The sequence below is a fragment of the Stegastes partitus genome, unplaced genomic scaffold (genome assembly GCF_000690725.1).
Source record: "Stegastes partitus isolate 25-593 unplaced genomic scaffold, Stegastes_partitus-1.0.2 Scaffold2308, whole genome shotgun sequence".
In the NCBI taxonomy this organism is placed as follows: domain Eukaryota; kingdom Metazoa; phylum Chordata; class Actinopteri; family Pomacentridae; genus Stegastes; species Stegastes partitus.
The window spans coordinates 61,508-73,439 of NW_007580039.1; the positions used below are offsets into that span (position 1 = coordinate 61,508).

At 45.1% G+C, this 11,932-nt stretch overlaps 2 protein-coding genes across 2 annotated transcripts in view; one reads left to right on the forward strand and one right to left on the reverse strand.

The window, feature by feature from the left end:
• The window catches only part of gart (phosphoribosylglycinamide formyltransferase), a 26,595-nt gene extending 19,893 nt beyond the window's left edge, over nt 1-6,702 (forward strand). Inside the window, 12 exon segments of the mRNA XM_008304740.1 lie at nt 487-718; nt 950-1,044; nt 1,405-1,514; nt 1,618-1,816; nt 2,765-3,016; nt 3,676-3,828; nt 4,053-4,256; nt 4,345-4,497; nt 4,841-4,971; nt 5,163-5,304; nt 5,391-5,506; nt 6,179-6,702. Of these exon segments, the coding sequence (XP_008302962.1) occupies nt 487-718; nt 950-1,044; nt 1,405-1,514; nt 1,618-1,816; nt 2,765-3,016; nt 3,676-3,828; nt 4,053-4,256; nt 4,345-4,497; nt 4,841-4,971; nt 5,163-5,304; nt 5,391-5,506; nt 6,179-6,376 (1,985 nt within the window). The 3' untranslated portion in view covers nt 6,377-6,702.
• On the reverse strand, nt 6,446-9,433 carry hemk2 (HemK methyltransferase 2, ETF1 glutamine and histone H4 lysine). Its single transcript, XM_008304737.1, has 6 exons — nt 9,210-9,433; nt 9,047-9,133; nt 8,878-8,968; nt 7,233-7,316; nt 7,020-7,161; nt 6,446-6,942 (listed from the first exon to the last, which is right to left on the reverse strand). The coding sequence occupies exons 1-6, from the start codon at nt 9,344-9,346 to the stop codon at nt 6,827-6,829; spliced, it is 657 nt and encodes a 218-aa protein (XP_008302959.1). The 5' UTR covers nt 9,347-9,433; the 3' UTR covers nt 6,446-6,826.
• Nucleotides 9,434-11,932: the final 2,499 nt, after the last annotated feature.

Sequence of the window (11,932 nt, forward strand, 5' to 3'; positions counted from 1 at the left end):
TGGTTGGAGCAAACGAATGATTTTTTTTAATGGGACCTGTCGAACAAAGTGATTTTGATGAAACATCATAAATTACGTTTTTGGTCACATGGGGTTGAATTTTCCAACAAAAAGGCTCGTCACATGTGAGCAGTTCAAGGACAGTCGGAAAGCTGAAACTCTAACTGTACAGGTTCTGGCTCTGATGAATATTTTGATTTTGGCAACATGCTTCTCAAAACCTTTGGATTCAGAGACTCAAATGCTGATAGTCGACTAAAACTAACTCTTAAGAAACCGACACACTGCCAGACTATCCTCTGAAGTTTATTTCAAATTCATTGAGAGTCCACAGGATATCATTAAACTAATATTGACTCATTTAAAAGTAGAGCTTCTCTTGAACAGATCAGAATTCCTCTGATCACCACATTTTTCTTTCATGTGTGAGGTCTGCTCGCTGCAGCTGCTCACATCATCAGTGTTTGTTCTCTTTAACTCCCTCAGGTTTGACCCAGCTCCAGGACATGGGGCTGCAGGTTTTCCACGCCGGCACCGCCCTGAAGGAAGGGGGCGTGGTCTCCAGCGGGGGGCGGGTCCTGACGGTCACCGCTGTCCGGTCGTCCCTGGAGACGGCCCTGCAGGCGGCCAATCAGGGCGTGGCTGCCGTGGGCTTCCCGGGGGCCGTGTACCGGCGCGACATCGGCCACAGAGCCATCGGCCACCTGAACCAGCACAGGTGTGTGTGAGCGTGGACGCCTAAACACTAAAACACTAAAACATTCCTGTACATGTAGAAGCACGAACTTAGAATAATAAACTTCACTTTGGCTATAACTGCGTCCTGGTTTTTCTTTTTCAAGTAAATTTAATGCTCAAATCTACAACCACAAAATATTCCTGCTGATTTTAAGCCTCTTCCAGAAGACTAAAGTCACAGCTCAGTCTAATTCCTCTGTGTCTCTGACAGAGGTCTCACCTACAAGGACAGCGGAGTGGACATCGCCGCCGGCAACAAGCTGGTGGACATGATCAAACCTCTGGCCAAGGCGACATCCCGCCCCGGTAACTTCCACAAAGCCTGAGCAACAAACACTGTTCTGTAAATCTAAATACCGATTACACGCCTGTGTGTCAAACGGCACCTGGAGGAAACTAATCCTGCTCTCCGGTCTCCTGCAGCTTTTCTCAGACGGTGTTTTGCTGTTCGAGCTGCTGACTGAAACCTTTTTCTCATTAGGAAACAAATTGCAGCGTTTTTCAGCAATTGCGGTCGTAAACGTTGTGATTTTTACGTCTTGTTTTGTTTGGATAAATCCAGCAGCCGCAGTGGGAGCTCAGTTAAATTAGAGAGAATAAATGAAGCAATAACTGAAAGTAAGAGGGTTTTGTTTTTTGTTTTTTTTTAATGTTTGTTTTCATCAGGGTGTAATGCTGAACTCGGGGGCTTCGCTGGGCTGTTTGACCTGAAGGCTGCAGGGTTTGTCGACCCGATCCTGGTGTCGGGGACGGACGGAGTCGGGACCAAGCTGAAGGTGAGATTTCAGTTCTTTTAATGTAGACTTTTGGGAAAATAAAGGAGTATATACAGGAATCTATTTGTTGTCACTGATTAAAGATGATTCCTTTCTTCGTCAGATCGCCCAGGCCTGCGGGCAGCACGGCGGTCTGGGCCAGGACCTGGTGGCCATGTGCGTCAACGACGTCCTCGCTCAGGGCGCTGAGCCGCTCTTCTTCCTCGACTACTTTTCCTGCGGCAAGCTGGACGTGGATGTGGCCGCCTCGGTGGTCGGCGGCATTGCGAAGGCCTGCGAGGTGGCCGGCTGTGCTCTGCTGGGTAACGATGATCTGAGTCACTTAATGTTCAGGATCTGCCATTTTCCAAGATGATGCACACGTCAAGTATTGCATGTGTAGCTGTAGTACCTGTTACTGTTTGATATTGTGGCAACAAGAGGAGGGGGGTAGTTGTGTGTCAGGAAGCAGGAGGGACTGTGGGGGTTCAGCTAATAACGACTTGTTTCCACATAGTTTTGCTTGATGTCTGTAAATCTGTATAATAGCTGGACTGCGCCCCCTGGTGTTCAACGCTAGGAAATGTATTCCATTATGCATGAATGGAAACTTAACTATAGCCGTATGAGAGAGGCAAATCATCAGTCTGCACTTGTCCAGCTTTGTGGAAAATGAGCTTTACTGCAACTAAAATAATGCTTAAACAGAAACAGGTGCACTTTAGGGTCCATTTTATGATTCTTTTATTTGTTTTTAAATCTTTAAATGGCCTCGCCCTGCCCTACCTCTCTGAGCTTCTTCACCCCTACGCCCCTGCACGGTACCTCCGGTCAGCTGATCAGCTGCTCCTTGAGGTACCGAGGTCCAAGCGAGCGCTCAGAGGGGACCCAGCATTCTCTGTTGCTGCTCCTAAAATGTGGAACGACCAACCTTTGCGCATCAGGCAGGCCTCCTCACTGTCTGCATTTAAAACCAATCTTAAAACCCACTTTTATTCACTGGCTTTCAACCCAGCACGTCGCTCTGTGTTAGTTGTTTTTATTTGTTCTATGCTGTTTTTATTGTTGCTTTGTTTTGTTGTTTTTATATTATCAATTAATCAACTATTGACTGATATTGTTGCACATATTTAGGAAATTATTCAAATTTTAAACGCCTGGAATGAATGTAAACAAAGAATCAGGGTTCAGTTCTTGCCCCAATCCCAATCAGGACCTTTAGTGAGGATTTAGTAGGAGCCTCTTTATTTACAGTACCTCCCTCTGTCTAGGTGGTGAGACGGCAGAAATGCCCGGCGTCTACGCCCCGGGAGAGTACGACCTGGCCGGGTTCTGCGTGGGAGCAGTGGAACGAGGAGCCCTGCTGCCCCGGCTGGGGGACATCACAGAGGGGGACCTGCTGGTCGGAGTGGCCTCGTCTGGGGTTCACAGCAACGGCTTCAGCCTGGTCCGCAAAGTCCTGGAGAAGGCCAACCTTGGATACAGCTCCCCCGCTGCTTTCGGCCAGCCGGGACAGACTGTCGGTGAGCCGTGGTCATGCCAATCTGAGTGTGTAACTGCATGGAGGCTGGATTTCTGACACTTTAACGTTCCCTGCTGCATAAATAATAGCTGTGAAGGTCCCTGATAGTCCATGTGGAGCCACCATCAGGGTAAAATTTAGCTCCACACTAAAAAAAAAAAAAAAGCCTTCTGTGTGTTTAATGCTAATTATAAAATGTTAGCGGTCGATTGAAGTCCAAATTCAGAACCTGCAGACTAACTAAATTCAATTTTACTTACATTTTTACATTATGGAGCCTGAAGTGGTTGTAGTTTTAGGCCATCAGAGCATCTTCTAGGATAATTTACACAAATGAAATGATCTTCTAACACATCACAGTATTCTTTTTTTTTTTTAAATTAGGACCCGTGACATCACATCTAACTCTTTCGCTAAATGAGTCGAGCCTCCTGACGTCACTGTTTGGTTAAAAAAGAAAAAGAAAGAAATAGTCCCCTGTTCCAGTTTCCCTACTGTGAGGACTTTGTATTGTGAACTTTGTATCTCTGGGATGTTTTCAGGATGATTTGTTACCCAGAAAAGAACAAACTACGGACATTTTGTCTTGAGCTTAAGGACAGTCTTTCCATTTTACAGATAGTTTTTAGTCCCAGTGTTTTACTGTGATTCTGCTTCCAGGGGAGGTGTTGCTGACTCCGACGAAGATCTACAGTCGCCTGCTCCTGCCCATCCTGCGGAGCGGAGCTGTCAAAGCCTACGCTCACATCACCGGTGGGGGGCTGCTGGAGAACATCCCCCGGGTGCTGCCCCAGGAGCTGGCAGTGGATTTAGGTGAGATGAAAAAACTATGTGGAAAGGTGGTTTGACATTTGAAAAATCTGTTTTTTATGGTTGGTAAGACTCTTGCCTGTATATATTTGTATGATGGAAATAAAAACACAAACATCCTGCTGTTACATTCATGTTTTTGTTTTGTACAAACTGTGGAGGTGATGTAGTGGTTGTTACTGAAGCCACAGGTGGTTCTCCTGAATGTCTCCACTCTGTTTCCTCAGACGCCTCTCGCTGGAGCGTCCCTCCCGTGTTTTCGTGGCTCTACAGCGAAGGAGGCCTGAGCGAGGAGGAGATGGCCCGAACCTTTAACTGTGGCCTGGGGGCCGTGCTGGTGGTCGCCCCCGTGGACGCCCAGAGGGTCCTGCGGCAGCTCCAAGCCCACGAAGAGGCCTGGATCGTGGGTTCGCTGGCCCACAAGCAGCCCGGTGAGCTGGACAGGAAACGACCACAAACAGCCAGAATCAGCCACAAGAGCAGGTGGAGCTCATTTTTTTCATGTGCGTGTACCTTCAGGGGCAGAACCTGTGGTGGTCCGTAACCTGAAACACAGCCTGCTGAACGCAGGACCGGCCTCCAGCGGAGAGTCGGAGCAGAACGGCGGTTGCCACGACAACAGCATCATGCCACGCAAGAGGACAAGAGTTGGTGTTCTCATCTCGGGCACAGGTGCAGTTTTTATGAATGCTGAGATAAGAGTTGCACTTGAAAATGTCTCGCAAGCACCTGAGAGGAACTCCACGTAACGGTAATGTTGTAACGTGGTAGTTTGCCCACAGTGAGTAAAAATGTGACGGTAACGAAAACATCCAAAAGCTGTTTGGGTTCAGACAGTTAAACATTTTTTAAGGTACGCTTTCTTACCCTGTTTCCTCATGTCAGCAGTCTAGTTCCCAAAATGAACCAACTACGTCGTCTCTTCTTTTCTAAAGTGATGTTTTGTCTTCAAACTCTGAATCAAAATGTCCCCAATGTGTCAGAATATTTGTTTCCACTCCATCTGTTGATCCAGGCACCAACCTGCAGGCCCTGATCGAGCAGGCCAAGCGTCCGTCCAGCTCAGCGGAGATCGTGGTGGTCATCTCCAACAGACCGGGAGTTCAGGGTTTGAAGAGAGCGTCGCTGGCCGGCATCCAGACACGGGTAATAACAGCACACCTGGTGTGGGAAGGGGAAGCTGTGAGGGCACTGTGACAACCTGTGCTGCTTTGAGAGGAGTTTTTGGGAGGAACAAACAGGCCTGGAGGAGCTTTCTGATGCGAGGCTGGAAGAAAAACACAACTCACAAAGATGCAGGTTTTCTGTCTGGTTACGTATTTGTGTTTCTCATCCAGGTGGTGGACCACAAACTGTACGGGAGCCGGGCAGAGTTCGACGGCACCATCGACCGCGTGCTGGAAGAGTTCGGGGTGGAGATGGTGTGTCTGGCCGGATTCATGAGGATCCTCACGGGGACCTTCGTCAAGAAATGGAACGGTGAGAAAACGTTGTTTGTCTGTTCTCACGTCTGCGCCGTCGAGTACCACGACACAAAAGTCACCTGAATGCGTTTGTCGTCACAGGTAAACTGCTGAACATCCATCCGTCTCTGCTGCCCTCGTTCAAGGGTGTGAACGCCCAGAAACAGGCTCTGCAGGCTGGAGTGCGGGTCGCCGGCTGCACAGTCCACTTTGTCGCAGTAAGTTGAAGATTTAACCCTGTGGGGGCACAGCTGTAGCTCACCTGGTTGAACTGGTGTCCCATGTATAGGGGCTACAGTCCCCAAAGCAGCGGTCATGGGTTCGAGTCCAACTGACCCACTTTCCCGTGTCTCTCTCTCTCTGACCTGTCTAATAAGGCCAAAAAATATCTTAAAGAAAAAAATGATGTGACCCTCTGAACCCCCAAGACCTACCAGGGAGTTTGAAAGGCACAGAATCGCCAAAATGACACCATTTATCTGAGTCAGAAACTGTAAAATCAGGAAGTTTCTGACTATATTGGAGCTAATCATGTGTGACGTTTGGTTTTGTCTGAAAAATAAACCAAATCTAAGCTTAAAGCAGCGATGCTTCATTAAAAATCAGTGTCAACCGTTTAAATTTTGCCAAAAATAACCAGTTTTAAACAGTTTTTTTCATTTTTTGTAAATTGAAAGACCTAAGAAATGTGGCTTTTGTTGTTTCCTTTAATGATAACTTATGGCATCATTCCAGTCGTGGTTTCCAGACAGGTGTAGGACTTTGAAAAATGAGCCAGAAGTGAATAAAAATGAATGTAACAAAATGTCATAACCGTCTGGGTTAAAGGCCGAACAACGAGGCAAATTGGTGAAATGTTGATTGGGTTGGTTTTTCATTCACTCGTTCAGGAAGAGGTGGACGCCGGCGCCATCATCGTGCAGGAGGCGGTGCCGGTGATGGGCGGCGACACCGAGGAGAGCCTGTCGGACAGGATCAGAGAGGCCGAGCACCGAGCCTTCCCCGCCGCTCTGGAGCTGGTGGCCAGCGGCGCCGTGAGGCTGGGAGAGGACGGACACATCGTCTGGAAGTCCAGTCCACAGAGTTAAAGAAATCCAGCTCGCGTTACATTCAGGTCACCGGGTTTACAATACAAAAGAGACACTAACGAAGCAGACTGATGAGTAGAAAACACGTTTACTGTTTTTAAAAGCATCAGCTAAGGTCAAAATATCAACTTTGTACTTATTCCACTGCCATCACTTCTTGTCCTTTTTTACAAACTGTCGTGTCCTGTTGAGTCGAGCTTGTAAACGTAGATTTGATGAAATAGTGACATTGCAACTTCTTGTGAAAAGAAGGAAAAATACATTCCAGCTGTTAGATTTGCACTGAAAAACGTAGTTGATTATTAAACTTGACCAGGCGAATGCAACGAGTCTCTCCATGTGGCGTTTGTTTTGTCCTCAGAGATGCTTGTCGTCTGATCTTCTACAGTTTGTTCTTGCAGAATTCTGTCCAACGCAGCAAAAGAAATATCCTCAAAGTGTCCAGAAAGTTCAGATTTGTTGGCTCCTGTGGAAGCGCAGCACAGACAGCCTTTCGTTTCCGGCTCTCGTAGACAAACACGACTCTCCCTTCAAGCCACGTTGGCCCAGTAACCGGATGATCTCCTCTGGTGAGAAAAACACAAATCAATTTCCGTGCAGGTGATTTAATTCGCTGGAGCTTCTCACGTAAAAGCCAACAAACCTGGGTCGTTCTCGGCGATGGTGATGAGGTAAAACAGGCCTTTGCTGGACAGTAGCTGCGCTACGACGGGGAGGAATCTGTCGGTGACCTCTCGGCCTCGCTGCCCGCCGGCCCAGGAAGCTTCTATGCCGGTGCTGCCGACCTGAGAGAGAGAAACACGATTAGATCACATTGAAACCTCCGAACTTCAGTCTGTTGAAGTGAATGAGACACCTCCTCTGACGGGGTCACCACGTAGGGAGGGTTGAAGAGCAGGACGTCCACTTTCCCACACAGCTGAGGCAGAAGACACTGGACCTGAAGGAAGAACAGGAAAGCAGGATTCAGATGCATTAAAACCACCTGTGGTTGTGCCACCAACACAGGACATGGATCAGTTTTGTTCTGGCTAATGCTCGATTAGATTAGAATTGGGGGACTTCAGAGGCTGGATCAGCTCATTGGGCTCTGTGTTACATTCTTTGAAGTGTTTTGCTGACTGGGAGTGCTTTAAATATGCATGTTTAATTTGCAGCTAGGGGTGTTCAATTCATTGCTGTTAATGGATAAAGCAGAAGGCGAAGGATGTACATGTTAGAAAATGTATATTAGCTGCAGTACCTGGTTGCATCACCAGGTGGAGCCTCTGACTATTTAATACTACAACGACTAGAAGAGGTGTCACTTGGACTCTGGGCATCTATCTCGTAAAGTGCCACCAAATCATTTGTGATGCTGAATGTCTACAAGACAGAGCTCTCCTCTTGTAGACGAGCTGTGTTCCCATGTTTAAAGCAGTTTTACCTGGAGGTGTCCACTGAGTTCATTATGGGTTACAGATTTATTATCAAGTTTCTGAGGACTTTCTATTGAATTGAAAAACCTACAAGACTTCTACGAGAAGCTTCCTGCAGCAATGAATCAGCATTTGCATTTCCAAACAACCCGTTTTGTTGGGACAGATGCATAAATCCAAACCAATAACTAGATGCTTTCACCAGCGAACCACTTACAGTTTGACTTGAACAGTTTAAGCTCTAAATTATTCACGATAAGTTTTGGTTAAGAAAAGTATTAAAAACTCCCTATTTGTGGCAATATTTAGGCGAGTGGTTGATGTTCAAGTAACATCCACATACAGTCGTCCTCAGATGTACAGCTGTCAGTGAAATAAGTTGAAATTGAGAAAAATAATAAATAAAAAAATTATGAAAATCATGACATTGCTTTTGAATTGTGGTTCAACAGAAATATTGAAAAATAAATTTTAAAAAAAAGCATGATGTGTTTTCTGTAACTCAGTCATATTTCTGCACCTGTTGACAGGTGTTTGGATTTCACTGCTCATCAAAGTGCTCTAATTTGACAGTTGTTTTTTTTTTAATTATTCTTTTCAACCACAATTCAAAAGCAACATCTTGTTTCACTAAATTATAATTTAGCATTTTTTTTATTTATCATTACTTTTTTCAGTTTCTGCATATTTGAGTGATTATTGTGGATTTTGCCTTTCCTTTAATGGAAGGGTATGAATACACTTGAGGACGACTGAGCCTTATGACCAGCTGTTTTAACATTTAATAGCTGAGTTTAATTAAAGTGACAGATTTTAACAACTTCCTTGATTGGTCAGAGGTTTTATTCCAGTTATTTCACCCAGAAAAAGCAAATTCAAGGTATCTGCAATCACATTTTGAAGGATGGAATTCCAGTTTGAGAACTTGTTAAAACTAAAACGGCCAGAGTTAAAGATCGTCAGAATTAAACTGGATGTCTGAAACTGGAATCAGCAGATGTCAGCAATCCAAACAGTGTCCATCTGCAGCTGAATCCTAGACATCTATGATGAGACACACAACTGAGGCTGATCAGGTCTTACCAGGTCTGTGATGACCGGCTGCAGTGAAACGCTGTTGCATGAAGCCGTCTTTGCTGTGCATTGAGCTGCTGCAGGGTTCACATCAGTGCAGCTGCAAACACAAACACACGCGTCCATTTACACGTTTGTTCTGCAGCAGACGTGGCTGCAACATGTCAGATCAACTCACATGTACAGAGCCGAGGCTCCGACCACTGAGGCCAGGAAGGCAGACACCACCCCCGAGCCGCTGCCCACCTCCACACACACACCCGGGCTGGAAACGAAAACGCAGAACGGTCAGAGGTCAAGTCAGGCTGAGGGCAAGGTAACGAGAAAGGAGGAGACCGAACCTGAGGAGCCGCAGTCTGTCCGCGTCTTTCTCCAGCGCGTCGATCAGAAGGAACGAGTCCTCCGCCGGCTCGTAAACGTCCCGGAACTCTGCCCGTCCGGCGTGACCGTAGAGCGGAGTGGGAAGGCTGCTGCACATGTCTGCTTCACGGCGAGGGTCGAAAGATTCCCACACGATTCATTCACAATGCCGCTAAAAAAAAAAAAAAAAGCTGCGAGTCCACGAGCCGCACTTCCGCATTCCCCTTCCTGTTTACAACGACGTCACGGTGACGTACAGACGCCGGTTCTGCTGCTCCACGTGATTTTACTGAGAAAGAATTCATAAAAAACAAACAAACAAACAAACAAACAAAAAAACATAAAATAGACAAACAAATACGAAAGAGCCAATTTACTGTTAAAAGAAAAAAAATAAAATTAATTTTCTGCAAAACAACAAAAACCAAATCAAAAAGGAGTAAATTTACATCATAAATAGAATAGAATAGAACTTTATTGATCCATCTGGTGGAAACCTCAGGGAAATTGCTGAACCATAGATATATATAATAAAGGCATTATTTATAAATAAATAAAAAACAATAAAATAAAAATCGTGTACATATCACAAGCAGGGTCTTATTAATTGGAATGTAAATGAAGATGTAAAAAATAAAAACAATGAGCATTACGATCACATCAATGGATCAGAGGACATGAGGCACTGAGCAGTCAACCACATGAAACATGCAGGCCATCATTAAAGGATTTCTGTTGTCTGTTTCTTCAGAGTTATCAGCAGAGGCGTCGTATATTATATCACATTTTAACCTGACAATTCAATTAAATAAGTAAATGAAACGAGAAAACAGTGAGTGCATGTGCATCTGTAACTGTAGCTCATGATGGCTTTCCTGGCCATTGCCATCATATTCATGTAAAGGTGTGCCTTGTCATAAAAAAAACACTAAGCTACATCAGAGTTGCCGTTTTTAGCTACGAACTTTCATTGTTCATAAGTTTGTTTTAAAGTAATTTAGATCAGCAATGCTTTGAATAGTCCCCAAGAAGAACAATAAAATATTAGAATAAATGAATAAGTAAATAATAAAAGTCATAATAATGCTACAAAATACAAACACTGACCACTTTGTCTGCGCTGCTGCTTGAGCGACACCCTGACGACCCAAAACTTGTTTTATAAACTCATACTAGCCTATAGAAAATAAATGTATTTGTTGACTTAACATATTTTTTTCTCATTAAATCAATGCACTCGTGTTTCTCAGTCGAGAAGATGAACCTGACATCACAGTCCACCCCAGCCCCCCAATCTACCTCACATCCACCTACTGTAAACTCTATAAATGTGCAATATCATCAATGACTATGCTGTGCAATATTTTTCTAAATTCATACTGTACATATAACTTATACTGTATACTGTATATATAACTTATTTTATATTGAAATATCTTCTATTTTTTTGCTCTTTATTTTGTTCTTTATTCTATATTGCACTGAAGGAGCTGCTCTTAATCTCATTGTACATGTGTATAGTGACAATAAAGGCATTCTATTCTATTCTATTCTATTCTATTCTATTCTATTCTAAACCCCGTCAGTCATCACGACATCGAATCTTCCATCCAGCAGGTGCCGGTAAACCATCACCAGCTGCCGCAAAACCTCCTGAGACGCTGCAGACTGAGCATGCGCAACGCCATCTCGCTTCACGGCCGCATTCCTCCGGGCTCTCCCGCCAACGCTCCGTGGACAAGTTGCCGGTCCGTGGACAAGTTGCCTCTCCGTGGACAAGTTGCCGCTCCACTTCGTTTCAGCAGTTGCCCACGGTAGGAAGAGATTTATTTTTACCTGCTAGTGTAGCGGAGTTAAGTTAATTCCACTTGCCATCTCTTTTCATGATACAATTGTTTGCCTTGTTTGTAATATATTGGTTTCCCCACTGGGACGGGATATAATATTGATTCCCGCCGCTGGGCCCCTGCAGACTTGAGGGGTGAGCCCCGCGTAACTTTTTTGCCAGTTTGCTCGTGCCCGTCGCCATGTGCCCTGAAGTTGAAAAAAGAAAAAAACCGGCTGGTTGGAACCAAAGGACGAGAGGTCTGGGTTTTTGGTGTTTCACAACGCAGAAGATAGTACACCACGGCTACACTAGCTTTTTTTTCGCTGTACGGTAAGTTTGCGACGAATGAAGTTTTGTGCTTTCTCTGTTTGAGTACTTTTTGGACAACGCTTCGGACGCGTTAGCGAGCTAAGCGGCTACCTTAGCTAGCGGCGAACTCCGGTGTTAATTAGCCGCCGCTGTTCTTGTTAACCGGGAACGTCGTGAGCGGCTCCTTCATGGCTTTGGTGTTTTAGCTTCACTCCCATGTTCATGCTTGTTCTTTGAAATAAAGGCTGTTTTCATTTATTAACTCAAACCCATTCAGCTGCATTAAAAGCCACAGGTGCTTTTCCACATACGTCACATTCACCGGCGTTTCCTAAACGCCTCACAGTTGGTTAGAGGCAAAAATTATTAATATTGTTGTAATTATGCTATATTTGTATTAATTTTTGCTTCTGTCTCGACGTCGAGTCTCTCCGTCTTTTTTAAAGAAACTCTCCTGAGACTGACGGTTGAGATTGACGGCTGAGAAGAGTGCGAGAAACATGCACCGACGGAAGTGACGGTAAGACGAGCTCGTTATTTTTCAAAATAAAACACCACACAAAATCA